At 43.8% G+C, this 27773-nt stretch overlaps 2 protein-coding genes across 8 annotated transcripts in view; one reads left to right on the top strand and one right to left on the bottom strand.

Annotated features, from left to right (window-relative positions):
- Window positions 1-22398, bottom strand: part of LOC144085517 (uncharacterized) — a 65031-nt gene extending 42633 nt beyond the window's left edge. For 3 of the 4 annotated variants that reach the window (XM_077614859.1, XM_077614858.1, XM_077614860.1), the window contains exon 1: window positions 15268-22398. In XM_077614859.1, coding sequence (XP_077470985.1) covers window positions 17847-21620 — 3774 coding nt within the window. In that variant the 5' untranslated portion in view covers window positions 21621-22398 and the 3' untranslated portion in view covers window positions 15268-17846. The remainder of the gene's footprint in view (window positions 1-15267) is intronic. The other variant, XM_077614861.1, reaches the window with a different exon arrangement.
- A 673-nt stretch (window positions 22399-23071) lies between these two features.
- Window positions 23072-27773, top strand: part of LOC144085518 (caspase-8-like) — a 54652-nt gene continuing 49950 nt past the window's right edge. For 3 of the 4 annotated variants that reach the window (XM_077614865.1, XM_077614863.1, XM_077614862.1), the window contains exon 1: window positions 23073-23348. The gene's annotated coding sequence lies outside the window, so the exon portion shown is untranslated. Of the gene's footprint in view, window positions 23349-27773 lie in introns of all 4 variants that reach the window. The other variant, XM_077614864.1, reaches the window with a different exon arrangement.

Raw genomic sequence — 27773 nt, 5'->3', positions numbered from 1 at the left:
CCCCAGAAAAAAAAACGCGATGTAGTGAAACCGTGATAGTTTATGCCGCGATATTCGAGGGATTACTGTATAGTTACATTTCTACCAATCATCCACTTCAATATCAAAATTATAAAAACAATATACAGACACTCCTCAACTTACGAACGCAATTGGTTCCGAGCGATTGTTCATAAGTTGAATTTGTTTGTAAGTTGATTTAGTGCTATATTTTGTATTATAATTTATGTTTAAGGCCTATATAAGTATATTGAAGGTTTATATAAGTGCATTTGTATGTTTAAGGCTTGTATAAGTAACACGCATTGGTTTGTACTGAAAAAAAAAACATTTAATAAAATGGAGAGAATATGTACAGTACTGTAGAGAGAGAGATAGATTTATGTATTAGAAACTGGCCAAAAGAAGCGACCTAATGACGATTGCACAGTTTTCTTCTTTTTTTCATCATAAATGATGCAGTAGCACTGTATGGCATCATTCAATTGATTTGCAAACTTTGTGCAACGTTCAATATTTGGGTCCTGCTGCTCGATCTTTCTGTTTATAAATGGTACTGAATGTGCAACGCTCACCACTTTCTGACGCGCATCAAGCTTCGTTATTATTGCCACTCGTTTCAAATGAAATGGCTTGCCTCTTCCTTGCAACTCCCTCAATAGAAGCCTTTAGCTTTTTACCAACCATATTCAATAATGGATGCATGAGATATTTAATGATACAAATGAAAAAGGTTCTTTGCACACTGGAGATACATTCACGCACTTCCGCATTGCAACGAAGAAGGTAGATGCTGGGTGAGCTGAGCTCTCACAGCGCCAGGCGTCGGTATTAGCGGCGGAAAGAAGTACTACTCCGAAAAAGACGCGAAATACAAAATTGGACTTGCGAACATTTTTGGACTTAAACGCAATTTGCAGACATGTTCGTATGTACCGTTGTTCGTAAGTTGAATGTTCGTAAGTAGGGGGGCGTCTGTATTGTTAATTTCAGACATTAATTGCCTGGACAATTTTAGTTGCATGCATATCAAGTCAATTTATATAGATGTAAAAATGTTAACAAAAGCAAAATGAACCCAAAGTCAGTTCTGGTAAAGTTCCAAAGACGAGAAAAGAAAAGGTAAGAAAATGAATGAAGGTATCCAACTTCACTAATCAGAATTCTGAAAAAATCAAATAAAACAACATTTAATTTAATCTTTGGAAACATGTCATTGTAAACTTTTGACTTGAAATCGTGACAACCATGATATTAAAGAAAACAATCTTTTAATATTTATGGTCAAATTGTTCCTTAGAAACATTTACTCATTAATAAAACATTTGCAATACACCATATAGCCGTATCAAATTGTAACAGTCCACTCATAAAACCTGGACAGAAAGCATTTCGAATAGGCTTTCATTCCAAATCTCCAAATGATACCGTTTCCTACAATAATTAAGTCCAATTTAACGTAATAAAAACAATTGTTTACCTTCACAAAATTGTTCCCTCTCTGGTGATTTATAAATTAAATTTTGCTATTGTTGATCTCCATGGTATTGATAAAGCATGTGGGATACTCTCAGAAAATTCAAATTCACATACATTAAATTGTTAAATTTCCTCTTAGAGTTTTAAATCTTAGCAAATAACTTTTCTCTTTTATCACCATTGAATTTGCAAGACTGATTTTGTCAACATGTTTTCCAAAATTACGCTTTAAGGATATTCATCCAATTGATAGATTTAACCAAATGTCCCTCTGTGTGTAATGAATTAAATTCAATAACAAATTTGAACTTTAAAATCTACAGCAACTCATTCTCCCAAGCCAAAATCTGGCCATTTATGACCCAAGTAAAGATTGAATTTACATGGGTGAGCGTTGTGGGATGAAAACAAGGCTCCATTTTCCATTAAAACATTTATTTTTTTCTTTTTCGTCCAAATAAATCATGCATTCAAATGTATTAATGCTTACTGTATTAATATTAATTGATAACAATTTTGATAATAGACTCTTGGGCTTTTCTCAAAGTTTCTCAATATCAGGTCCCATTTATTCTCATCTCATTTTCTGAACCGCTTTGTCCTCACTAGGGTCGCGGGGGGTGCTGGAGGCTATCCCAGCTGCCTTTGGGCCAGAAGCGGGAGACACCCTAATTTGGTGGCCAGCCAATTGCAGGGCACAAGGAGACAAACACCCATTCACGCTCACACTCATACCTAGGGGCAATTTAGAGTGTCCAATCAGCCTACCATACGTGTCTTTGGAATGTGGGAGGAAACCAGAGTACCAGGAGAAAACCCACACAGGCCCGGGGAGAACATGCAAACTCCACACAGGTGGTCCGACCTGGATTTGAACCCAGGACTCCCATTGCGAGGCCGATGCACTAACTACTCAGCCGCCGGGCCGCCGCAATTTGTATGGTCAACCAGATAAATTTTGTTGGAAAATTTCTTTGAAATGGATAAATTTCTTAGGGGGATTGATCACGCCTTGGTCGTGTATTGCCCTTGGGATTATATGGAGCACAGATAAAAAAATCCCTTCCAAAAGATTTTTTTTAGAAAACAAAAGTTATATAGTGGCGCTGCATTCAGCTGTTGAGACATGAGACTTCCCATGCATGAGTCAATATAGTAGCCCACCCAAGAAAGCTTATCTACTGTTGGAATAATGATTCAAACCTTTTAAATCATTATTAGTAATATTTAATTAAAAAAGGAAAAACATCTTTCAACAAACTCTGCGGCGAACTTGCAAGGAGATGCAATGTGACACCGTCTTAGCCCCCAGTGCATTCTGAATTGCAGTAACTGAATCATTGTATTTAATCGCGACACTCGAAAAACATGGTTATGTAATCAGTACAATAACACCCTCGCTGGTTAGAAAACAACAGTGTGAGGAATGCTTTCAAGGTAAACAAAGCAAAGCCGTATTTTCAAACAATAATGCGATTATCGCCATCTTCTGCTGGAGTCCCGTCAAAACAGTCCCGTTGTGTTCTGCCGAAAAGCGTGTGTGAAAACAATGTGTCCTCGAGCTGTGGGGCCTTGAGGAGACGATGTGGAGGAAAAGTGTCCATGGTTCGTGAATTGGTTTATAGCCTTATTACTTATTGAAAAATGCTTACAACACATATAGAATATTCCATAATAATTCTAACATCTACAAATTTGGTTTTTCCCCCAATGCTCTCAAAATCCCCATTTCGCAGAACACTTTATTTGTTCATACACACCTGAAGTTTCAATTTTGGACTTTGCTGTTGTATTTTCATTAAACTATCATCTGACGAAATATTTCTGATATATTTTGTCGATGCCATCCCGAAAAAGGGGTTATTGGCAATTTCAGAGATTCCCAAATCTTTTCCACCTCGATAACTGATAGATTAATTATATCTCGGTGGCCAGCCAAAAACACAAGACAGACAACCATTCCGTCAAAACATTCCCGAAGGAAATAGGTAATTGTCTGGTCTGTGAAAATAGCTTCAAGAACAGGCACAGAAAGAGTGAGACAAATTTGAAGGAAATAGGTTTATTACCAGACTGCAAGATGGGGAGAGAGCTCCAACAGCTGTGAAGGCAAAGTTTGCAACTCTCCCCGAATGAACAGTGGGTGAGTCTTTATATAGGAAAACGGTATAGTATAGTTTCTATGACAACGACCAAACTTTGGGCAAAGTCTGTTTAATCAGTGTCAAGTCTCTATGACAATGACCAAACTTTGGGCAAAGTCTGATCAATCAGGGTCAAGTCTCTATGACAACAATGTTTCTATACTTACAAAAACTGATATCATATGAACAAGCAATTGCAAAGTGACTTGGTCATCTTATCTTACAATCTTATCTCACAATTCCTTCCTGTTGTGAGTATAAAAACATCGGAAATTCGTTCGTTAGCGACGCTACTTTTGAACTAAATTCTTCACAAATTACTTCGAACTGGAGTTTAGACAGACTAGAAGGGGGCGAAAACCCTCACACAGTTGAGGGAAAATTGCTCCCTGGACCTCCCGCTTGGGACGATCGCCTCATGGTCTGGTGTCTCAGAATAGGAAAGACATTCATCAGTGTCAGACAGTAGCGCAACATCAGGGTCAGATTGGATTGGATTGGATAACTTTATTCATCCTGTATTTGGGAAATTTCGTTGTCACAGTAGCAAGAGGGTGGGGATGCAGAAATAGGAAAGGCATTTTAGACATAAATAGATAGGTAATAAGTAAGTTAATAAATAAATACATGAATAAATATATAAATAAATAAGCGTGTTACTGAAATACAGACGCTCCCCTACTTACGAACGAGTTAGGTTCCGAGCGATTGTTCATAAGTTGAATTTGTTTGTAAGTTGATGCAGTGCTATATTTTGTATTATAATTTATGTTTAAGGCCTATATACGTATATTGAAGGTTTATATAAGTGCATTTGTATGTTTAAGGCTTGTATGAGTAACATGCATTGGTTTGTACTAAAAAAACATTTAATAAAATGGAGAGAATATGTACAGTACTGTATATAGAGAGAGAGATTTATGTATTGGAAACTGGCCGAAAGAAGCGATCTAACGACGATTGCATAGTTTTCTTCTTTTTTTCATCATAAATGATGCGGTAGCACTGTATGGCATCATTCAATTGATTTGCAAACTTTATGCAACGTTCAATATTTGGGTCCTGCTGCTCGATCTTTCTGTTTATAAATGGTACTGACGGTCGAACGATTCAAGTTGTATGCCCGTGCAATGCTCACCACTCGCATCAAGCTTCATTATTATTGTCACTCGTTTCAAATGAAATGGCTTGCCTCTTCCTTGCACCTCCCTCACTAGAAGCCTTTTGCTTTTCACCAACCATATTGAATAATGGCTGCACGAGATATTTCATGATAAAAATGAAAAAGGTTATTTGCGCACTGGATATACGTCACGCACTTACGCAATTTACGCAACTTACGCAACATACGCACTGCAACGAACTGGGCAGAGGAAGGTGGATGCTGGGTGAGCTGAGCGCTCACAGCGCCAGGCGTCGGTATTAGCGGCGGAAAGAAGCACTACTCGGAAAAAGGCGCGCAATACAAAATCGAACTTACGAACATTTTTCGACATAAACGCAATTTGCAGACATGTTCGTATGTACCGTTGTTCGTAAGTCGAATGTTCGTAAGTAGGGGAGCGTCTGTATATATATATATACATATAGGAGCGCTTCCGCAGATCCGTCCTCCCATCAGCTGTCAGGCTCTTTAACAATAAAATGGCTGAGTGTTAAGACCTACCGTATGCATGCATGTATATCTATGTGTATGTATGTATATATGTGCTTATATATACGTGTATGTATGTATATGTGTATGTACACGTATGTGTATATGTATATATGTGCTTATATATGTGTATTATATATATAATACACATGTATATATAATACATATGTATATATGTGCTTATATATGTGTATTATATATATATAATACACATATATAAGCACATATGTACATATACACATACACATACGTGTACACACACATATATACATACATACACGTATATATAAGCACATATATACATACATACACATAGATGTACATGCATGCATACGGTAGGTCTTAACACTCAGCCATTTTATTGTTAAAGAGCCTGACAGCTGATGGGAGGAAGTATCTGCGGAAGCGCTCCTTCCTGCAATGAGGGTGCCGCAGTCTATTGCTAAAAGAGCTTCGGAGGGACTCCACAGACTCATGCAGGGGGAGGTGCTGTCCATGACGGACATCATCCAGGTCAGCATCCTCCGCTCTCCCACTTCCTCCACAGAGTCCAAAGGACAGCCCAGAACAGAGCTGGCCATCCTGACCAGCTTATTCAGCCTGTTCCTGTCCCTGTCCGTGCTCCCGCATCCCCAACAGAGCACTGCATAAAACACTGTAGATGCCACCACAGTGTCGTAGAAAGTCCTCAGCAGTGTCCTGCACACTCCAAAGGACCGTAGACTCCTCAGTAGGTAGAGGCGGCTCTGGCCCCTTTTGTACAGGGCATCTATGTTTGTGGACCAATCTAGTTTGTTGTTGAGGTGAACACCCAGGTACTTAAAATTCTCCACGATTTCAATGTCTGTACCCTGGATGTTCACCTGAGTGGTCTGTTGAGGATTCCTCCAAAAATCGATGACCATTTCCTTTGTCTTACTGGTGTTGATGTAGAGGTGGGTTTGCCTACACCAGTCAATAAAGGCTGTGATGACTCCCCTGTACTCCAGGTCGTTCCCGTCCGTCACTCGTCCAACAATAGCGGTGTCGTCAGAGAACTTCTGGAGGTGGCAGGTGTCTGTATTATGTTTGAAGTCCGATGTGTAGAGGGAGAAGAGGAGGAGTCATTACTGTGCCTTGTGGGGCCCCCGTGCTGCAAGCTACCACATCAGACGTACAGTCTTGGAGTCTCACATATTGTGGTCTGTCAGTGAGAAAGTTGATGATCCATGCGGCTGGGTGGTTCCTTACTCCAGCCTCTTCCAGTTTCCCTCTCAGTAGGACCGGCTGAATGGTGTTGAACGCACTGGAGAGGTCAAAAAACATCATTCTCACCATGCTTCCCGTGTTCTCCAGGTGTGAAAGAGACCTGTGCATCAGGTAGGTGGTAGCATCTTCCACACCAATGCCTGGACGATAGGCGAACTGCAGAGGGTCCAGCTCTGCATTCATCAGGGGGCTGAGGTGATTGAGGATGATTCTCTCCAATGTCTTGATCAGGTGAGAGGTTAATGCTACCGGCCTAAACTGGTTTGGCAGTCTTTGGAACTGGGACCACACAGGAAGTTTGCCACAAGGTGGGGACCTTCTGCAGACTGAGGCTAAGGTTGAAAATATGCAGAATCACTTTGTCAAGCTATTCCGCACACTCTCTCAGTAGTCTGGAGCTGAGGCCGTCTGGACCGGTAGCCTTCCTTGCCTCAATCTTTAGCTGTTTTATCACCTGATCGACAGTAATGCAGAGAACGGTGGAAGAGGGGGAGGAAGAGGAGGAGGAGAATGAGGGGGGAGAGTTGCTTCTAGTCTGGGGGGTCAGGGGTGTGGGGGCAGGACTGAATCTGTTAAAGAACTGATTCAGGTCATTGGCCCACTCCCTGTCTCCGGACTCCGGGTCTCTCTCACTGTTGTCTCCATGGCCCGAAATGGTCCTCAAGCTCCTCCAGACCTCTTTAGTGTTGCCTCTCTGGAGTTGGTTCTCTAGCTTCCTCTTATAGATGGTCTTTCCCTTCCTTATCTCTCTCTTCAGCTCCTTCTGGACTATTTTCAGACTCTCTTTCTCCCCAGACCTAAAAGCCCTCTTCTTCTTGTTCAGGAGGGCCCTTAGATCCCTGGTAACCCACGGCTTACTGTTGGAGAAACAACGGACCTTCTTGGAGGGTACAATGTTCTCAACACAGAAGTTAATATAATCTGTAATGCAGTGGGTCAAGCTGTCAATGTCTTTTCCATGTAAATTGCACAGCACCTCCCAGTCAGTGGTCTCAAAACAGTTCCTCAGTACCATGGTAGTCTCCTCGGTCCATCTTTGTATGATCCTCGTGGTAGGTTTTATTATCCTCACCATAGGGATGAAGGTGGGGATCAGATGGACAGGTTGTGGTCTGAACGGCCCAGTGAGCGCACAAATCAGCAGTTGGAGGCAGCGATTCGCTGCGCCACCCATGCCGACCCAACCACCTGGAGCGAACATGGGGGCCCGGCATTTCTGGTGGAACGGCTTTTGGACGTTCGCCGCCGGGGTCGCGGCCTGCACTACCTGGTGGACTGGTAGTGTGGGGTACGGTCCTGAGGAGCGCAGCTGGGTTCCTGCCCGCCACATCCTATGCAGGGACCTCATCAGGGACTTCCACCTGGACCACCCGGGGGCCCTTCGTCGCGGGCCGAATGGCCCGCGTAGGGGGGAGGTACTGTCAGGCCCCAGACTAGACTGGTGGCTGGTTGCGCCTGTCACCCTATCACAGGTCCAGCCCCTAATGACTCGAGTGCTGCCTGGTGAGAGTCATTAGCCTACAAGGAGTATTTAAAGCCACCAGGAACATGACCATGCTGCTGGATTGTCTCAACAATTTACTGTGAGGATTCCAACCACGCTCTGCCCCCACGACCACGGATCACGGACCACGGACAATGACCACAGATCACAAATAGAAAGTCACCTCACTTATTCATACCAATACCCACAATTTTCTACAGGCTGGTCCATCTCCAAGATCTATGTGATGGGCACACAAAGCATCTGCCATCCTCTCCTTTCATAGTGGCCATGTTTTAATGCAGACCCTACCGATATCGATCCAACCCAAATGTCCGGCGTTGTTTCATGGTCTGAAATGTAATACTGCATTCATTCACTGCACACGAGCTCTTTCGGCAAACCCCTGTAACGCTTAAAGAAAATCACATGACCAGTGACGGAACTGTGTCAATACGGCAGTCGTGCGCCAAGCTGTTTATAAAGAAGCGCACCCATACTTGTCAACTTACAAGTTTTTCCCGTATTTTATACGTTTTTTGATCAAATTGTGTACGCTGTTTAACAACTTTTGTACGGGAAAAAAATTTAAAGAGTACGTTTTTTGTAAAACCGTTTTATCCCTTTCGGCTCTAATCCGAGTCTTCTCGGTCACTGGTAGCAAAGGAAAACAGCATCGTCGATTGCTAATATTATCATGCTTTAAGCATGATGTGCGTACGTGCATCAGTCACGTCCGGCTTTTCACTATATAGGGTGTACCCAGACAGTCAAGATGTCAGCGTCATACAGCAACATCTACAGAATCTTGAAAGGCTGATGGCACCCCGACCACTTTGGGGAAAATTATAGAATTTAAAGTGTGCCCTATGTTAGTAAATATGTGCCGTGTTGTGTTTGTATGGTTTATGATCGCTTAATACGGGGAATTGCAATCATTAATAAGGGGAGCAATTGGCCGAGGTTGACAGGTACAGTGGGGCATTCAGTATTTAGTCGACAACGAATTGTGCAAGTTATCCTACTTGAAAAGATTAGAGAGGCCTATAATTGTCAACATGGGTAAACCTCTACCATGAGAGACAGAATGTGGAAAAAACAGAAAATCACATTGTTTTATTTTTACAGAATTTATTTGCAAATCATGGTGGAAAATAAGTATTTGGTCAATACCAAAAGTTCATCTCAATACTTTGTTATGTACCCTTTGTTGGCAATAACAGAAGCCAAACTTTTTTGTAACTCTTTACAAGCTTTTCACACACTGTTGCTGGTATTTTGGCCCATTCCTCCATGCAAAAATCCTCCAGAGCAGTGATGTTTTGGGGCTGTCGTTGGGCAACACGGACTTTCAACTCCCTCCACAGATTTTCTATGGGGTTGAGATCTGGGGACTGGCTAGGCCACTCCAGGACCTTCAAATGCTTCTTACGAAGCCACACCTTTGTTGCCCTGGCTGTGTGTTTGGGATCATTGTCATGCTGAAAGACCCAGCCACGTCTCATCTTCAATGTCCTTGCTGATGGAAAGAGATTTTCACCCAAAATCTCTCGATACATGGCCCCATTCATTATTTTCTTTACACAGATCAGTCGTCCTGGTCCCTTTGCAGAAAAACAGCGCCCAAGCATGATGTTTCCACCCCCATGCTTCACAGTGGGTATGGTGTTCTTCTGATGCAATTCAGTATTCTTTCTCCTACAAACACGAGAACCTGTGTTTCTACCAAAAAGGTCTATTTTGGTTTCATCTGACCATAACACAGTCTCCCAGTCCTCTTCTGCATCATCCAAATGCTCTCTAGCGAGCCACAGACGGGCTTGGATGTGTACTGGCTTCAGCAGGGAGACACGTCTGGCAGTGCAGGATTTGAGTCCCTGGCGGCACATTGTGTTACTGATAGTAGCCTCTCGATATATGGCCCCATTCATTATTTCCTTTACACAGATCAGTCGTCCTGGTCCCGTTGCAGAAAAACAGCGCCCAAGCATGATGTTTCCACCCCCATGCTTCACAGTGGGTTTGGTGTTCTTCTTCAGGGGACATGTCTGGTAGTGCAGGAATTGTGGCCCTGGCAGTGCATTGTGTTACTGATAGTAGCCTTTGTTACTGTGGTCCCGGCTCTCTTTAGGTCATTCACTAGGTCCCCCTTGTGGTTCTGGGATTTTTGCTCACCGTTCTTGTTATCATTTTGACGCCACGTCTCGCTCTGGCTCTGGCTAGCTCTGGCTAGTCCACTCTATTACTAGCCAATCATAGTTGGTGAAAGCGATGACGTATCCCTCCGCCTGCGAGAAGGCAATGACGTATCCCTACGCCTGCGAGAAGGCATTGTGGTGTTGCCAACTTGAAATCTGATTGGTTAAAGCAACAGTCTTATCGACGCTTGTTTAATGCAGCAGAGCCTGCAGAACTGATTGTGAAGGCCTTGAGCCAGATTTCTGACCCTGGCAACAAATAATGGCTGAAATGTGATTGGTTAAATGCTTCAATATGAATACACATCTGGAAGCAGTGCAACCAGGGGGGAAAGCAATGAGAGGAAGCTAACAGACAATTTGGAATTATTTAATAAGTATTCTTGGACAAAATATAATTAACATCAGTCTGTGATTCAGATATTTCTTAGGCCAGCAGAAAAGGCCTTGAAGGCCCTGACGGCACACCACTGACATCAGCATCTTCTGTTCCTCCAAAGCAGGAGAAATTGCGACAAAGAAATGAATTACAAATTACAAAACGTTGGAGAAATTCATTTTTAAAATAAAAATCTTAAACTACTCCATTGTTATTGTTATTCACAGCACTTACATTTAGGTTTCGACATTGACAGACTCTATTTATCAACTGCGTCTCAAATATCAAACAGCAGTTTTAATTTCATGACATATACAAGAAAATGGGAATCCAAAGATGTAAATGATGGTTTGGATACAATAGATCAGGGGTCCCCAAACTTTTTCTTGTGAGGGCCACATAACTTTTCCCTTCTCTGATGGGGGGCCGGTGTCAGTTTGTAACAGAAAAAGTGTGACGATCGTAGGGGAGCTTAATTTTTTTTAATTGTTTTCCAGAAAGCCACACATAACCAAATAACCCTTTCCAGGTTCTTTACAGAAAAAAAGTCAGGAAACATATAATAACACTATTAATGAAATAAATAATAACTAAATAACCCTCTCTGAGTTCTTCACAGAAAAAACTGGAAATAAATAACACTATTTATGAAATAAATAATAACTAAATAACTCTCTCTGGGTTCTTCATAGAAAAAAAGCCATGGAACATTAACTTTCTGTTGTGCCATGCACAATCTTCTCCCTTTGCTCTGAAGTTTATGCACGACACCACAACCGTCATTACAGAATCCCACGTCAACATTTTGCAGCACAGTGCTTGGTGGTGAATTTGGCAGTGGACTCGTAGCGGGGCGGTGAGACCCCTTTTTTCCAACTCCCGGTTCATGCGTCCCATTATTAGACCGCGAGTTTCGGCCACCATGCTAGGAGCCCCGTCAGTCGTGATGCTAGCTAGCTTTGACCAGTCCAGGTCCAACTTCTCCATGGTTTGGCACACTTTGTCAAAAATATCCTCTCCCGTTGTAGTCCCTTTGAGACTTTGGAGGGCTGCCAGATCCTCGCAAATCTCAAAGTTTGCGCTAACTCCACGAATAAAAATGAGCAGTTGCGCTGTGTCTTGCACGTCCGTGCTTTCATCCAGTGCTAATGAAAAAAAAGTCAAATTATTTCGTCTTCTGCTGCAGCTGGGCATATACATTACTCCCGATTTCTTCAACGCGTCTGGTCATTGTACTCACCGACAGACTTGCGGCATTAAATGCATCTTTCTTCTCGGGACACACCTCCTCCGCGACAGTATCCATACATTTCTTAACAAACTCTCCGTCAGTGAAAGGCTTACCGCTGCTTGCTATCAATTTAGCAACCCAAAAGCTGGCCCGAACGGATGCCTGGTTCTGCTGAGATAGTAGTCCACTTTTTCGCTTTGAGAGTTTGTCTGCTCGTATTTGGCCTTGCAATCTATCGTACTTGTCTTTGTGACGGGATTCATAGTGTCGGCAAAGATTGTATTCTTTGAATACCGCCACCGTCTCTTGACAAATGAGACAAACAGCCTTTTCTTTGCATTGAACAAAAAAATAATCGTTTGTCCACTCCAGGTTAAATACCCTGCATTCTGAATCAATTTTTCTCTCACCTAACTTTTTCGCCATTATTCCGTTCTCAAACAGGTTGCAGTTTTAATATGCTTGAATAGTCCGCGATGGTCCCAGGGCTCCGCCCTCACCTGCGATCGTCCAGATGTCTCGGTAACACTGCTCGTGCATGCAACGGTGGACGTGCCCGCATGCATCAAAGGGAAACACTCTCCCCGCGCGTGTCACCAAAGAAGCAATGCGAAGCCCCGCTTCACTGGGATGATTTGTGGGCTCAGCAGGGGGGCAATGAACCAAACACAAGATTAAAACGTCCCAGTCTTCAAGGCCAAATAGGAAAAAAAATCCGATAGCGTCTCTGGTATTGTTCAGAGGGCCGGTCCAAATGTGCCGGCGGGGCGCATCCCAAAATTAAAAAATTAAAAAAAAAAAATTTAAAAAAAAAAAATAAATAAAAAAAAAAAAATCCGATAGCGTCTCTGGTATTGTTCAGAGGGCCGGTCCAAATGTGCCGGCGGGCCGTATCCGGCCCGCGGGCCGTATCCGGCCCGCGGGCCGTAGTTTGGTGACCCCTGCAATAGATCATCAAATCAGTGTCAGTTGAGTTTGACAACTATGTTTCCTGCAGGGATTTTTTAAGTCCGCTAGGTGTCGGTATTGAGCAAAGCAGTGTCAACACTGTTTCGATGCACTGTGTCACTGTGTCGAAACGATACCTCACAACCCATCACTAGTCTGGTCGACATGTGAAAATGGGCCATAGTTACCACAGTTCTCACCCACACCAGGGCATAGTCTTACTGTTTGTAACATTGAAACGGCTTTTTTTGCGTGCCTGCAATATTTGTTGTCATTGGCTGCCATATCAGGTGCTGTTCACCCCATTTCAGGACTAACCTCGTCCCATTTCCGGAGTTTATCCGGAATGAATGTGATTCAAGCAAAATCAATATGCGCTGAAGTCACGCAAGACGAATCATCCGTCAGAACTTGTAACTCGGATGATCCAAAATGCTCTTGTGTTACCAAATTCTTCCAGTTTACAGTGAAGTTGAATCAAGATGCCGGAGCCGTAGTGGTGGTGTGAATTTTGAGGCATTTAAATGGGAAATTTGGTACTTTTCCGAAAATAGTTTTAATAGTTAATTTTTGGGGATTTCCGGAGTTTAGGGAGGTTGTCCGGAGTCCCGGCCTTGCATTTCCGGGCAAACTCTTTAAATTCCAGTGTAGTTGGCAGCTCTAGAATTATTCGTATTCGGCTAAGAACATTTTAGTGCCACAACATAGCGTTTTCAATGGAAAGTGTACTTTGAAATAACTGTATGTAACTCTACTTTTCAAAGGGCTTTTGTGTTTAATAAACACCAGAGAAGAATTGCTATTATTCCATAGTTATGAATAATTTGCTATAAAAATTAACTTAAAGGTATGTCTACCAAAGTGATAGCCACTAACTTGATCATTGTGTTTGGACAGAGTCTTCACAACAATGTGTGAAAAACAGCAGGTAACAGTGGGTGTTTGTCAGTGGTGGGCCGTCAGGGCCTTCAAGGCCTTCTCTGCTGGCCTAAGAAATATCTGAATCATATTATATTTTGTCCATCAATACTTATTATTCCAAATGGTCTGTTAGCTTCCTTTCATTGCTTTCCCCCCTGGTTGCACTGCTTCCAGATGTGTGTTTTCATATTGAAGCATTTAACCAATCACATTTCAGCCATTTTCAAAACGGACTATACCAGATCTGCCTCAAAGCCTTCACAATCAGTTCTGCGGGCTCTGCTGCATTAAACTAGACTTGCTTTTAACCAATCAGATTTCGAGTTGGCAACCCCACACTGCTTTTTCATTCGCATTGGCATTTTGCTGGCTGGGATACGTCATTGCTTTCACCAACTATGATTGGCTAGTAGGCGGGCCAAAGCCATAGTGAGGCAGCCAGAGATCGCAAACTCCACCCACAATGGCCGACAGAGGCAAAAACAAATGGATTCTGTTGCAGATTTGCTCACAAAGCTATTTTCCAGACGGACTTTTCCAGAAAAAAATGGACATCATTAAGAAAGGGCGGTCAACTCCGAAGCTAGCAAGCCTGTTACAGCCGGGAAAATGGTGTGTGCGCCACTTTCAGTGCGCTAACTTAGCTGCACAAGCAAATATATTGTTGTGTTGATTTAAAGCTATTTTCAAAACGGACTATACCGGAAATATGACAGGACAGGCTCGACTTTCATCATTAGCTTCGATGGCGATAGGAAAGAAGGAAGAAAGAAAGAAGGATGGATATTGTGTACAGTTAAAAAGAGGTGAGTATAATATGGCTATATTCCTAAATAATATTTCAATTGTGGGCCCGGTTCTGATATCTGAAAAGCTCCAGTGTTTGTATTTAAGCTCCAGTGTTTGTATTTAATCACTAAATGCTGCTAGGATGTGGATTTTACCCCAGTTTAATTTTTGCCGTTTCGCCATTGACGTCCATCGCTGTCTTTTTACCGGGGAAATGATATTCCGGGCCCGGTTCTGATGTCTAAAAAGCTCCAGTATTTGTATTTAATCAATAAATGCTGTTTTCGGCTGGATTTTACCCAATTTTCGGGCAATGTTTGCCCGTACGCTATTGTCAAGTTCTCTCTACTTTTCTTCAAATTTTGCCCCAAACTTGAAAAGGGGCCCCGATCTTATCAACGCAGGAACAACTCAAATCCTTCCAGTTTACACTTTTATTGAAGTTTATGGTGATAGGAAGTGGTTAGGTTGAAAACCTTAAAGAAAGGGGAAAGGAGGGAGCATGTGACGTCATTCAAGTTTCACGTTACTATGGTGATCAAAGTGTTGCTCTTGAGTTTACTACTAGCATCTTGAATTTACTACAGAAAGCAGGAGAGTGTTGAAATGATAGAGTGGAAATGCATGGGTACATTAACTGATTGAGTAAATCAAACACAAATATTCACTTTACAGAGATAGGTCATAAGAGTAATCCAAGTTAAGGGAAAATACAAAGAATGCAACTTAAGGTTGCGAGAAGCAAATTAAGCATCAATCAGCTGGCATTTAGGTGGTACTTATTTTATCCTACCAGTTGCGTGTGATCGGGTCTGAAGGGTATTCCTTGGTATTCCTTGCTCCTTTCTCGCCTGTCTACTTTCAAGGCTTGAATCTGAATGTTTATATCCTGGCTCATACCCTATGATCTTAGGCAGGAAATGAGGCGAGGTGACTTTTGTTTGGGTTTTCTTTTCTGCCCTCTGTTGGCCTGGAGGAGGGGCAGACATATCTTCTCCAAAGTTGACTTGACACCTCCCACTTGGCATCTCGGTTCTTGAACCCAGAGAGGTCACACAGTTCCTGGTTGCTCTCGTTCGTTTCTTTGTTGGTCTATTTCTGTTCTTCCACAGGTATCAGGACAATGATGCGTCGTACATCTCTATGCAGAATTGTTGAAGGGATTTTTGTGGGGGGTTTCTTCGCGTGATCAGATTTGGTAGTAGAGACGGGGTAGTTTGGGAGGGTCTTGACGTGTACATCTCTGACGATGCCTCTTGTGTCGGGGACGACACTATCGACTCGTCCAAGCTTGTACTGGCCCCTTAGAGCATTTTGGTCGGCCAGCCAGACGATATCTCCCGTGGCTACATTTCTGTTCGTTGTGTGCCACTTACTTCGGATGAACAAGTTGGGTCCCGCCAGCTGGCTCCACTTCTTCCAGAATCGGTCGACTTCGGTCTGGATGGCTCTTAGTCTCTTGTAGGGGTATCCTTGAAAGTCGAAGCTTCCTACATCTCCCTCAGGTCCTGTCCTTCCCAGCAGAAGAGTGTTTGGGCTGATGTAGTCTATGCATTCCTCACGACTTTGCGTCCTGGCGTCAATGGGTCTTTCGTTGGCCAGATTGGCAGCCATGTAGAGGAAGGTTTGGAACTCACTCCACGTGAAGCATCTGTCTCCTGCCAGGTTGTGCAGGGCACGTTTTACAGCGCGTACTGCGGCCTCGGCAGCTCCATTTCGGTGTGGGGAGTCCGCAGGGTGGAGTTTCCAGTTCCATTCCGTTCCATGCGTGGAGGCTTCATCCTCGACTCTGGATGCTTCCAGCTTCCTCCGGAAGGCATGCAGTTCTTTGAGGGCTGGCCTGGCGCCCACAAAGTTTTTTCCTGGGTCTGACCATATCTTTCTTGGGTGTCCCCGTAATGCTGCAAATCTCTTGTAGGCCAACAGAAAGCCTTCAGATGACAGGTCATTTACTACGTCTGTGTGTAGGGCTCGGGATGCCATGCAGCAGAAAACTAGTCCCCATACTTTGAGTCCTGATCTTTTCTTCACCTCATCCTTCACTTCGTAAGGGCCGAACAGGTCCACAGTTGCGTATTGAAATGGTCTGGCTGGTGTCGTTCGCTCATGATTTGTTGGCATCTTTTGGCTCTGTTTTTTCTGCAGGCTACACAATTATTTACGACCTTCTGAGCCAATCTTCGGCCTCTTATGACCCACGCTTTCTTTCTCATGCGCAGGAGTGTACCTGCTGTTTCTTCATGGTTTGCATTGTGGGCTTCTTGTGCCAGAAGAGAAGATATCCAAGCATCATGGGGTAGAATTGGTACGGCTGTTTTGTCGTTGTCGAAGATTTGGAATCTTCCTCCGCAGACCAAGAGTTCAGTCTCCGCTTCTTTGTATACCGCCAACCTGTTGAGGGTGGTGTCTTGGAAGGACGCGCCCTCTTGGGCTGCCTGGAAGAGGTCTCTCTTTGAATCTTCGTACTCACTCAGTGTAAGTACAGCTTGCTTGGCTCTGGACTTTATCTGGTCTGATGAAAGTCTCTGGCTCTTTGGTTTACTTGAAGTTGGGTCTTGTTCCAATACACTTTTCCATTTTGTTGCAGCTCTCCATACCCAGGCTATGACCCTGATCAATTTGGCTAGGCTGCTGAATCTCCTTACATCGATCAGTTCTTTCACAGCAGATCCGGCTGGAGGTCTTCGGGCTCGGGGATCATCTCCGTTTGCAGCCCCTCGTGGGATACTCCGATCTCCCCCATTCGTGGCATGGGTCGGATTACTTGTTTCGGCAGAATGTTGCATCGCTCGTCCTTCCTCTCGTCTGTGACCTGGTCTGTACGGCAGTGAAGGACTTCCTTTGGAGTTTATAGATTCCTTCCCTTGCATGGGCAGCGACTTCTTTGGCCGACTTCTTTGGCCACTCTTCTATGGGCAGCCTTAGGAATTCGGGTCCATCTTGCCACACGGAGCCCTCTCTGAGGTCCTCCGGGGCAACTCCTCTTGTTAGCATGTCCGCTACATTGAGGTCTCCCTGGATCCACCACCAGTCGTCAACGGACGTGGTCTTCTGAATTTCTCCAACTCTGTTCGCGAAGAAGGTTTGATATCCGTAACTGTCTCTTTGGATTGCTCCTAACACAGTTTGACTGTCCACTAGGTGGATCCATCTTTCAATCTCCATTCGACTGTGCTTTTCGATGTATCTCCTGAGGCGAGCTGCATAGACAGCGCCACATATCTCAGCTTTCACTGGTTCTCCCTTCTGGTCAAGTGGTGAGAGTTTCGCCTTGGACTCCACGAGTCTGACTTCGATGCCCGTCGCTGTCTCCCATCTGAGGTACACCACGGCTCCATAGCTCTGGTCACTTCCGTCAGAGAATGTCACTCCCTACGGTTTTCGGGTCCAGTTCCGTGGCGTGAGGCTCCTGTGGAAGGTAACTTGGCTGAGACGGACGTATTCTTCAAATAACTGGATTGCTTCTTCCCTTAACTTTTCAGATAGAGGTTTGTCCCACGTGTCTTGGGTTCTGCTGGTTCCAGCTTCTTGGAAAGCTTTCCTGACGAGAATGGCACCCTTCTGTTTGGCGGGGGTGACAAGACCTATCGGATCATAGAGGCCAGCTACCTGGCTTAGTAATTGTCTCCTGGTCAGTGGTTTGGGAGTGTTTTCTCTCACCTCTTCTTCCAGGAGGTTTTGACCCACTCTCATTTTCTTTCTTCTCTTTGAGAAGTTAACTGAGGTCATTGGGTACAGTTTGTCACTTTCAACAATGTAGCCGACTCCAAGGGCTTTGTCGTCTTCTCCTCTTCTTTGATTTGGTAGAATGAGTATATTGCTGGAAGATGCTCCTGCTGTGAGTATCTCCCTCCCACTTTGGCCTGACCGGAGCCAGGGTTTGAGGATGAAGCCACCTGCTTTGAGGATCTCTTCAACCCTTTTGGTGTATCCATCCAGTTTTCCCACGTCGTTATGAGAGGTCAGCACATCGTCAACGTAGGAGTCTTCCTCCAGGATTCTGCACTCCTCTTTTAGGTGAGCAAACATGGGTAGCTTTGCAGTCTCTCTCATTGCCAGCTGTGCAATGCATCCTGCTGGACGATCGCCAATGTTGACTCGGGTGATGGCATACTCCTCAATTTCACTTTCTTCGGTGTCTCTCCAAAGAAATCTGTGTAGGTGCATTTCTGGTTCTTCCAACCACACTGAGTTGTACATCTTCTTGATGTCTCCAAGGGCTGCATGCACTCCTCTTCTGAATCTGAGTAAAACTGCTCGGATTGGGTTGAGGACGTCTGGTCCTTTCAACAGGATATCGTTCATGCTAAGTCCCTTGAACTTCTGGCTGCTGTTCCAGACTAGGCGCACTGGTGTGGTGACGGAGTGAGGGTTTGGCGCTACCAAGTGGCTAACGTACCACACCGGTCCTCTCCAATTGGTGATCATTTCTTTGCTGAGTTTCTTTGCTGCTCTTCTTTCCACCATTTCATGGACTTGGGATGCGTATGCCACTTTCCACTTGGGTTCTTTCTTGAGTTGTTTTTCTGTCCTCAGAAAGGTTGCTTCTACTCCACTTCTGTTGTAGGGTAGGGAAATGGGGTCTTCGATCCATGGGTATTTCGTATCCCAGTGAGGTTGGTCGACGTGATCATCGGTGGTGACATAGGTGAGGCCTTTTCTGATGACTTCCAGCTCTCTCTCCTCGCTCAGTGTCATCTCCTTGCCTCCTGGCTGGCAGTTGCCACATCTGCATCCTCCACACTTTGGTTCGCAGGCTGCCCCAATACTGTCCCATTTCCACCAGTTGAGGAATTCTTTGTCTGTGACAGTGCTTCTAGTTTCAGCTTTGAATTCCTTTGATGCTCTGAGTTCTTGGTATTTCACAGCCGTGGCCCTCATGGACCGTGCAAAGTGTGTTTTGGATGTGCGAGCTGCCACACTCTCTTCCTCAAAGAGGTCTGGGTGCGTTCCACCAACGGTCTTTCCCAATGGTCCGTCCCATAAGACGAGGTCGCCGATCACTTTCACCCTCTGTGGTGCGAGGCGTCCTTCCCGGTGACCGATGAGGAGCTCGACCTGCTCTGGTCTGTGCAGGTCCTCTAAGCTGGCTTCTGGGAAGAACCCTTTCAGTTCTTCAGGTTTGACGGTCCTACTTATCTTGGCTATTTCTTCCAAGCCGTAACAGGTGAGTTCATGGGCCCTTAGCGTCCCTGTGGGTGTCTTGATTCTCACTCGGAGCTGGTACTTTTTTGTTCTCTCTTTCAGAACCATCCCCCCAACACCGTGGACCAATAGAGTGACCTTCTCGCTTCTAAGGTTGAGTCTCTTGGCTGCGCTGTGGGTAATGTAGTTTGTGTCAGATGCCAAGTCAATCAGTGTTCCGATCTTCTGACCTGCATTGGCTGTTACTTCGAGGAGCATAAGCATCACTGGGAGTTCCTCTCCTTCACCATGCCCCATTGCTGCAGACTTGTCGGTGCAGAGCGACCTTGCCGAAACATTGGTGAAGGCACTCTTCCATTCTTCTGCCGCTTCGGGGGACAGTCCAGACACGAATCGCTGTTGTCGTTCTGTCAATTCGAGCCTCCCCGTGTTTGGTCTTGGTATTGCGTTTCCTTTTTGACACAGGAAAAAGTGATGGTCTCTCTTGCAGCTCTGTTTCCTGCACAAGTAAGTGTCACTGCAGTCTCTTTCATCCTTGTGACACCCTAGGCACTTCTTGCAGGCTCCCAACCTTTCAATTGCACTCAACTTGTCTTTTGGTTTCAGGTTTTTGAACGCCTTGCAGAAGAAAAGCTTCTCTCCGTGCCCCTCTTCCCCACAGACGACACATCCCCCTTTGCTTGTGGACTTGGTTGAGGCGTACCTTCTGGGTTCATTTGGCCTCGGTTCCCCTGATCTTCTCTTGGGCTTCAGAGGTGTATTAAGCTGCTCGGCCCTCTCCAAGATCTCCTCTTGGTCCTTCAGGTACCTTAGGAGGCTGTCAATGTGGTTGTCTGGGGTGACTCCATTAGCTCGGTTGGTCATGAAGGCTAACCAGTTCATCTTTATTCTTTCTGGTAATTTCCTCTCTATTGATCTGATTACAAGCAGATTTTTGATGGCTCCAGCGTGGTCGAGTTCTATTAGATCGTTGAGGGCCTTTTCGATTGCCTGGATCATGTCAATCACTTTCCGGGGTTGGTCTGATGTCAGGATCGGGAATTTTTCCAGGCCTTCAATAATTTCCACGGCTATTGTTGCTTTGTTTCCAAATCGGTTTTCCAGTATCCTGAACATGTCTTCGGCGGTCTGACAGGTGGACAGGCTTAGGTCTCTGCAGATCCTCCCGTCCACACTTTCAAGGAGCTGGAGCCTTCGGGCTTCCTTCGAGCCAGTTGGCTCGCCTTGTTTCTGAAGGCTTTCCCAGGTCCTCTTCCACGTGTGGAAATCTCTTCTGGAGCCATCGAATTTGGGCAGACTGGTGGCCTTAATTTTGAGACCGGGTGCCTGTTCTGCAGGCTTTGTTCGGAGGGTTCCTTCTTTTCCTGTTCCCTCCTTCTCGGGCCTCCCTAGTTGGTCTGCTTTCTTTATAATGATGGCGACCTTTTGTTTCTTAAGGCTTTCTTGTTTCTTCTCCCAGATGACTTTTGCTTCTTCTGGGATCAATTTTCCCCACTCCTTGTACATTGTCGTGAACTCAAGCACGCTTTTCTTTGCGTTGCTTACGTGTTGTTCATAGGCATCTTTACATGCCGCAGCCTCTGGGGCCCCAAGGGCATGTTCGCAGTATACTTCTGCTTCCACCATTGCGCTCAAGAGCTCAACTCTCCCAAATCTGTCCCAGAGATTTGATTGTACTATTTCCCTTACTTCTGTTAGCTTGGTTTCACAGTCTTCTTTGGTCTTCTTTATTTTCGCCAGTTGCTGCTTTCCCAATCTCTCTTCTCTATCTTCCTCTTCGCCTCCCAGTTCAGCTAGGAGGCCGAGCTTGTAATTGCTATTGGTGTACTTTACTTCTCGTGCATGTGCATGGAACAGAGCGTATTCCTTCAGCAACTCTGATTTGTCCATTTTTCCTGCCTCTTCACCTAAGCAAGTGGCATGATTGATGAAGGCTAATTTTGCTTTGGTCCTTTCGCGCTTTAGCAGCTCAACTGTTTTCCCAGTGGCTTCCTCCGCCATGGCTTGAGGCCTCGCACTCCTCTTGAGGCCCTTCCGACGCCTGCGTTGGCTTTGACTCAAGGCCTTTAATCCTTTGTCTATGATGCCACGCTGGTTTTCAACTGTCAAGTTATCTCTACTTTTCTTCAAATTTTGCCCCAAACTTGAAAAGGGGCCCCGATCTTATCAACGCAGGAACAACTCAAATCCTTCCAGTTTACACTTTTATTGAAGTTTATGGTGATAGGAAGTGGTTAGGTTGAAAACCTTAAAGAAAGGGGAAAGGAGGGAGCATGTGACGTCATTCAAGTTTCACGTTACTATGGTGATCAAAGTGTTGCTCTTGAGTTTACTACTAGCATCTTGAATTTACTACAGAAAGCAGGAGAGTGTTGAAATGATAGAGTGGAAATGCATGGGTACATTAACTGATTGAGTAAATCAAACACAAATATTCACTTTACAGAGATAGGTCATAAGAGTAATCCAAGTTAAGGGAAAATACAAAGAATGCAACTTAAGGTTGCGAGAAGCAAATTAAGCATCAATCAGCTGGCATTTAGGTGGTACTTATTTTATCCTACCAGTTGCGTGTGATCGGGTCTGAAGGGTATTCCTTGGTATTCCTTGCTCCTTTCTCGCCTGTCTACTTTCAAGGCTTGAATCTGAATGTTTATATCCTGGCTCATGCCCTATGATCTTAGGCAGGAAATGAGGCGAGGTGACTTTTGTTTGGGTTTTCTTTTCTGCCCTCTGTTGGCCTGGAGGAGGGGCAGACATATCTTCTCCAAAGTTGACTTGACAGCTATTGACGTTCATCGTTGTCTTTTTACCGGAAAATCGCCCCCCCTGGCCTGGTTTTAATGTCTGAAAAGCTCCAGTATTTGTATTTAATCCTGAAATGCTGATAGGAAGTGGATTTTACCCAATTTTTGTGCATTGATTTATTGATTATTTTTATGTGTCGCAGCTCTAGCTGCAGTAGAGGTTTTATAGCCATAAAATAGTTTTTGAGGGTTGGATTGATACGTTGAAGGCGCTACGAGAAAATGCACCGACCGCCACTGGTGTTTGTTGTGAAGCTTTTACTAATTTGATCATTCCGCGCCTCTCTAGACATCCTGTTCCTTTAGTTGAAAGAAAGGTGTTATATTCTGAGAATCTTTTACCGCAACAAATGTTTAGGTTAATGCCCCCTTTGGGTGGAGGCAATGAAGGCTTTAAGAAATGGAGTCAGAACGGGAATCTCGCCCTTTCTCGAGCCAATAAAGAGAACTGGTCATGGAAGCTTCAATAATGTCTTTCCTAAACAGTGAACATCTCACATTAGAAATAACAAAATAAACACACGGCTACGTGAAAACATGTTTGAAAGTTTGCATGTACATATGTCAAAAATCAGGGAGTTAAGAGGAATATACTAAAATAAAACAGTCATCTTACTTTCTCTATATAAAGCCACCTGAGAAATTTTCTGTACCAAGATGGCAGCTGGTTAGTTGGGGGCCCCAACTGCGCCTTAAGAAATCTAGCCAAAAATATCATTTGCCCAGAAATGAGAAACCGAAACCAAGTTAACGACGCCAGACTTCGAGAGATTTTTAAGTTGATTGTTTTCTTAAGGCCTAATGTTTCGGATACTTTTTTTTAACGTAACTACTTTTTCTTTGCAATAACCAATCCCACCGTAAAGTATTGATTTCCTCTTCTGGCCTTGAAAAAAGTTTAAGTCCGGCCAGCGATACCAAGGTAAGTTTGGCATTTGAAGTAGATCCGTTTTTTACACTTCTACATTACTGGCACTACCTTTTTGTGATGAAAAATCATGTCTTTTTAAGCTTTCATGAAAATACCTGATCATAAAAGAATCAAAAGTGAAGCAGGCATTTGCATTACTTTGTTCAATGGGGTTACGCTTTCGAAGCCTCAAACACAGCTTCCACAAAGATCGATATTATCCGCCCAAAAATACATGGCCATCTATGCTTTGAATTTAAATTAATTATATAAAACAATCCCACGCACTCATTACACTTTTTGGGAATAGAGTGGTACCTCGAAATACGATCTTAATTCGTTCCGGGACTGAGTCGATTTACTCGTAACTCAAATGAACGTTTCCCATAGGAATGAACTAAAAACAACCATCTGAAACAAAAACTAAAAACAGGCTATTGTATTTGAAAAACATTTTTATTTGTTCTAATTCGCCATCTATTAACAAAGTAACAAATAACTAGTGGTTTAATAGTACTGAAATGTGTTTAATAGTACTAAAATTAGACGGATTTCGCGGAGGGGAGAGAGAAAGGGACTGAGAAAGGGTGGGGCAACACGCTCGTAACATAACATAAACAAATTTAAATGAACTTAGATTACGATGCAGACACTCAAAAATAAATCTAATCTAACCTTATTTCTAATTTTGTTTTAAATTTTGATACCTTCTCCCAATATTCCCAAAATGTTTGGATTGGATAACTTTATTCATCCCGTATTTGGGAAATTTCATTGTGACAGTAGCAAGAGGGTGATTAGAATATTGTGAATATTTTGAAGGGAATACAAAAGCAAACAGCCCCTGTAAAAGTCAGGGTGGAGGCAGGGCAAATAGAGCCAACCCGGGAGAAGAAAGGTATCAAAATTTAAAACAAAATTAGAATTTAGTTTAGTGTAAGGTTAGATTAAACTTATTTTTGAGTTCATTTAAATTTGTTTGTTATGTTATGAGCGCATTGCCGTGCAAAAAGTCTCCCCCCTCTCTGTCCCTCTCTCTCTACCCTCCGCGAAATCCGTCTAATTTTAGTTCTATTAAACACATTTTAGTAGTGTTAAACCACTAGTTATTTGTTACTTTGTTAATAGATGGCGGATTAGAAAAAAATAAAACATTTTTTCCAATACAATATCCTGTTTTTGGTGGTTTTTTTTCAGAAGGTTGGAACGAATTAATTTGTTTTTAGTGCATTTCTATGAGAAACGTTCATTTGAGATACGAGTAAATCGACATGCGAGCTCAGTCCCGGAACGCATTAAGCTCGTATCTCGAGGTACCACTGTAAATCCAAAATAACTGAGTAATGTGAGTTCTAGTCCCAGTCCTCCAGCACAGTCCAGACCTCGAGGGGCAAACCCCTTTCACCGAGGTACAGCTTCGCGTTCGGGATGAAACCGTTCCAAAACCAGTCCATTGTGAAGGCTTTCGTTATCCAGGCTTTCCGGTTGCTCATCCGGTAGACAGGCAGCAAGGTTTTGTTATTGTTTTTTAAAGCATAAGGACAGTCGAACTCGTAGACTCAGGCTGGCTTTACCACGTGTCTGAATTCTCATCCTCTTGCTACTGAGACAGTGAAATTTCCCAAATACGGAATGAATAAAGTTATCTAATCTAATCTAATGAAGCCACCACCATTCCCACACATGATGATGATCCGCATGTTCAGTTCATCTTTGAATAAGAATGTTCGTGAAGGCATCCTCTTCCAAAAAAGGCCGTCTCATCTCTTATAAACTTGCTCTGGATGATAACCAACTATTCTCTTGAATTATGTATGGGAACTCTTCCAAGACAGCCTTTGGCTGACTCTTGGTCTGCCGAGGAGGCTTCCACACACAGCGAAACTTTTAAATGCAGCCCTTGCTTGCAATAAAACCACGAGGGTAGCATAGATTGTCCATCTTAACGATGATTTTATTCCTCCTGGTTACCACTCGCTAGGTGTCGTTTGAAAAGGATATTGTGTCCGTCTTCCAAATGTTAGCTTATTCTTTATGCAATGCACAGTATATTCATTTATGCCGTCATGGCGCGCTACATGGGCATACCGTATTTACTCGCATATAAGCCTTATTTGTCGCAAAAAATATGACTTAATCGAGGATACAGCTTATACCTGCATAAAAAGAGGACATGCACGAAACTGCAAGGTGACAAAGACGGAACGCCATAACGCAAGACAATGCAACCGATACGGTCATTTATTTCAAAATAGAGAAAAGATAAACAGATAAAACGCTAAACAAAATTTATTTTGACATCTATCAATGAAATTCAAGAAAAAATTAAACGTATCTTGCATAAAACGTGAAAAAACTCACTTGTGCCTAGCACTGCTCGCTCAGGCGTCTCCATCTTACCGTAATTAAATGTGCTCTGACTGGCCAGACGAGAGTAGCCTTGATAGATGTGTTTGTAGCGTTTACCATGTCAGAAAATCCCAATAGTTGTTAAGGCTGATCGAAGGTCTTGCGGTCGATCGTTAAAATATTCGCCCTTATACCTGCGTAATGTGTATCCCATGCTATTATTGCACCCAGAGACTTGGTGAACACTATACCGCTACGGACACACTTCCTGGTTGTGCTTACATTACTTCCTTTTTTAATTTATCTCCGGTGCAGGGTACACCCTTTCGGAACACAAAGAAATTGATTGTACATTTGTCATTATGAAATAAAACAAAATTCCGCTTTGATTTTTGTTTCTTTTTATTTCTTGTTCGAAACCATGAATATGGAGGTGAAAATTGGGAATCTTATATGCAAGAAATAATTGCTATTAAGCTTGGGACTTATTTTTTGCCGTTGTGGGTGTCCTTCGTGCACCGACCCCACCTCCACACAATTTTGTCTTAAGTTGTCGCCCTCCCCATTAGCTGGTCCGCGAGAAAATAGAAAGAGCTTTACCTGTCCGCGGTGAGAAAAAGGTTGGGGACCACTGCCTTGGACGACGCTGGACGCATCACAGGCATTTTCAGAGGCGATTCAAAATCCAAACAAAGCTGGAATAGGCTCGGCATAGTCTTTCTCCACGAGGTATAATAATAATAATAATAATAATAATAATAATCGGACATAGGCCCTGTCGTCATTATCAACAACCAAAAAGCCTACTTGTCATGCGCGATGTGAAATATAATCCAACGAAACCAGGGAATGGCAAGGCGTTGTCCTTTTTCCCTTTAACCTACCGTATTTTCACGCCTATAAGGCGCGCATAAAAGTCAAAAATTTTCTCCAAACTAGACAGGGCGCCTTATAATGCAGAGCGCCCTTTGTGAGCGCCGCCAAGCGGCGCCGAGCGGGAGCGCTCGCGGGGGCGCCGAGCGGCGCCGAGCGGCTGGCGATAGCGCTGGCTACCGGAAGCAGCTTATTTCCGGAAGCAGCTTATTTCCGGGTTCCGGTGCGCAGTGACTGCTGGGAAATATAGTTCTTGGGCGCTACACCCACACGCTAAAAACACGCTTTAAAAAGGCAACGGAAGCAAAACTGAGTTCGGCAGTGCTTTATTTGGACATTTTACAATTTACTCAAGTCATCATCACCTTCAAATCCCTCAAACTCCTCATCTTCTGTGTCAGAATTAAACAATTGCCCGAACGAGCCTTCCAAATAGCCGCCCCTTCTCCGTTCTCAGAGTCACCGTAATTTCCATGTGGCTCCTTAGAAATTATGCCGGCTTTGGCAAAAGCTCGAACAACCGTGCAAGCAGACACATTCGCCCAGGCGGCAACGATCCATTGACAAATCGTAGCGTAAGAAGCCCGGCGCTGCCTGCCACTTTTCGTGAAGCTGTGTTCGCCAGCGATCATCCACTGCTCCCACGCCGCTCGTAACTTTGATTTGAAAGCCCGGTTGATGCCGATGTCCAGCGGCTGTAATTCTTTGGTCAAGCCTCCGGGAATGACGGCAAGCTCTGAGTTCATTTTCATGATCTGGTTTTTAACCGTTGCTGTGAGATGGCTCGCCGTCTGTTTTGATTTGCGACTCCATGCGTGCTCATTGGAAAAACATTTTTATTTGTTCTAATTCGCCATCTATTAACAAAGTAACAAATAAATAGTGGTTTAATACTACTAAAATGTGTTTAACATTATTAAAATTAGACAGATTTTGCGTAGGGGAGAGAGACGGACAGAGAGAGGGGGGAGTCTTTTTGCACGGCAACGCGCTCATAACATAAACAAATTTAAATGAACTTTAATTATGATGCAGACACTCAAAAATAAGTTTAATCTAACCTTAAACTAAACTTAATTCTAATTTTGTTTTAAATTTTGATACCTTTCTTCTCCCGGGTTGGCTCTATTGGCCCTGCCTCCACCCTGACTTTCACATGCAACCTATTGAGAGTTATTTGCTTTTGTATTCCCTTCAAAATATTCCCAAAATGAT

Source organism: Stigmatopora argus, chromosome 12 (genome assembly GCF_051989625.1).
Source record: "Stigmatopora argus isolate UIUO_Sarg chromosome 12, RoL_Sarg_1.0, whole genome shotgun sequence".
In the NCBI taxonomy this organism is placed as follows: Eukaryota; Metazoa; Chordata; class Actinopteri; order Syngnathiformes; family Syngnathidae; genus Stigmatopora; species Stigmatopora argus.
This window is presented reverse-complemented; position numbering and strand designations above follow the sequence as displayed.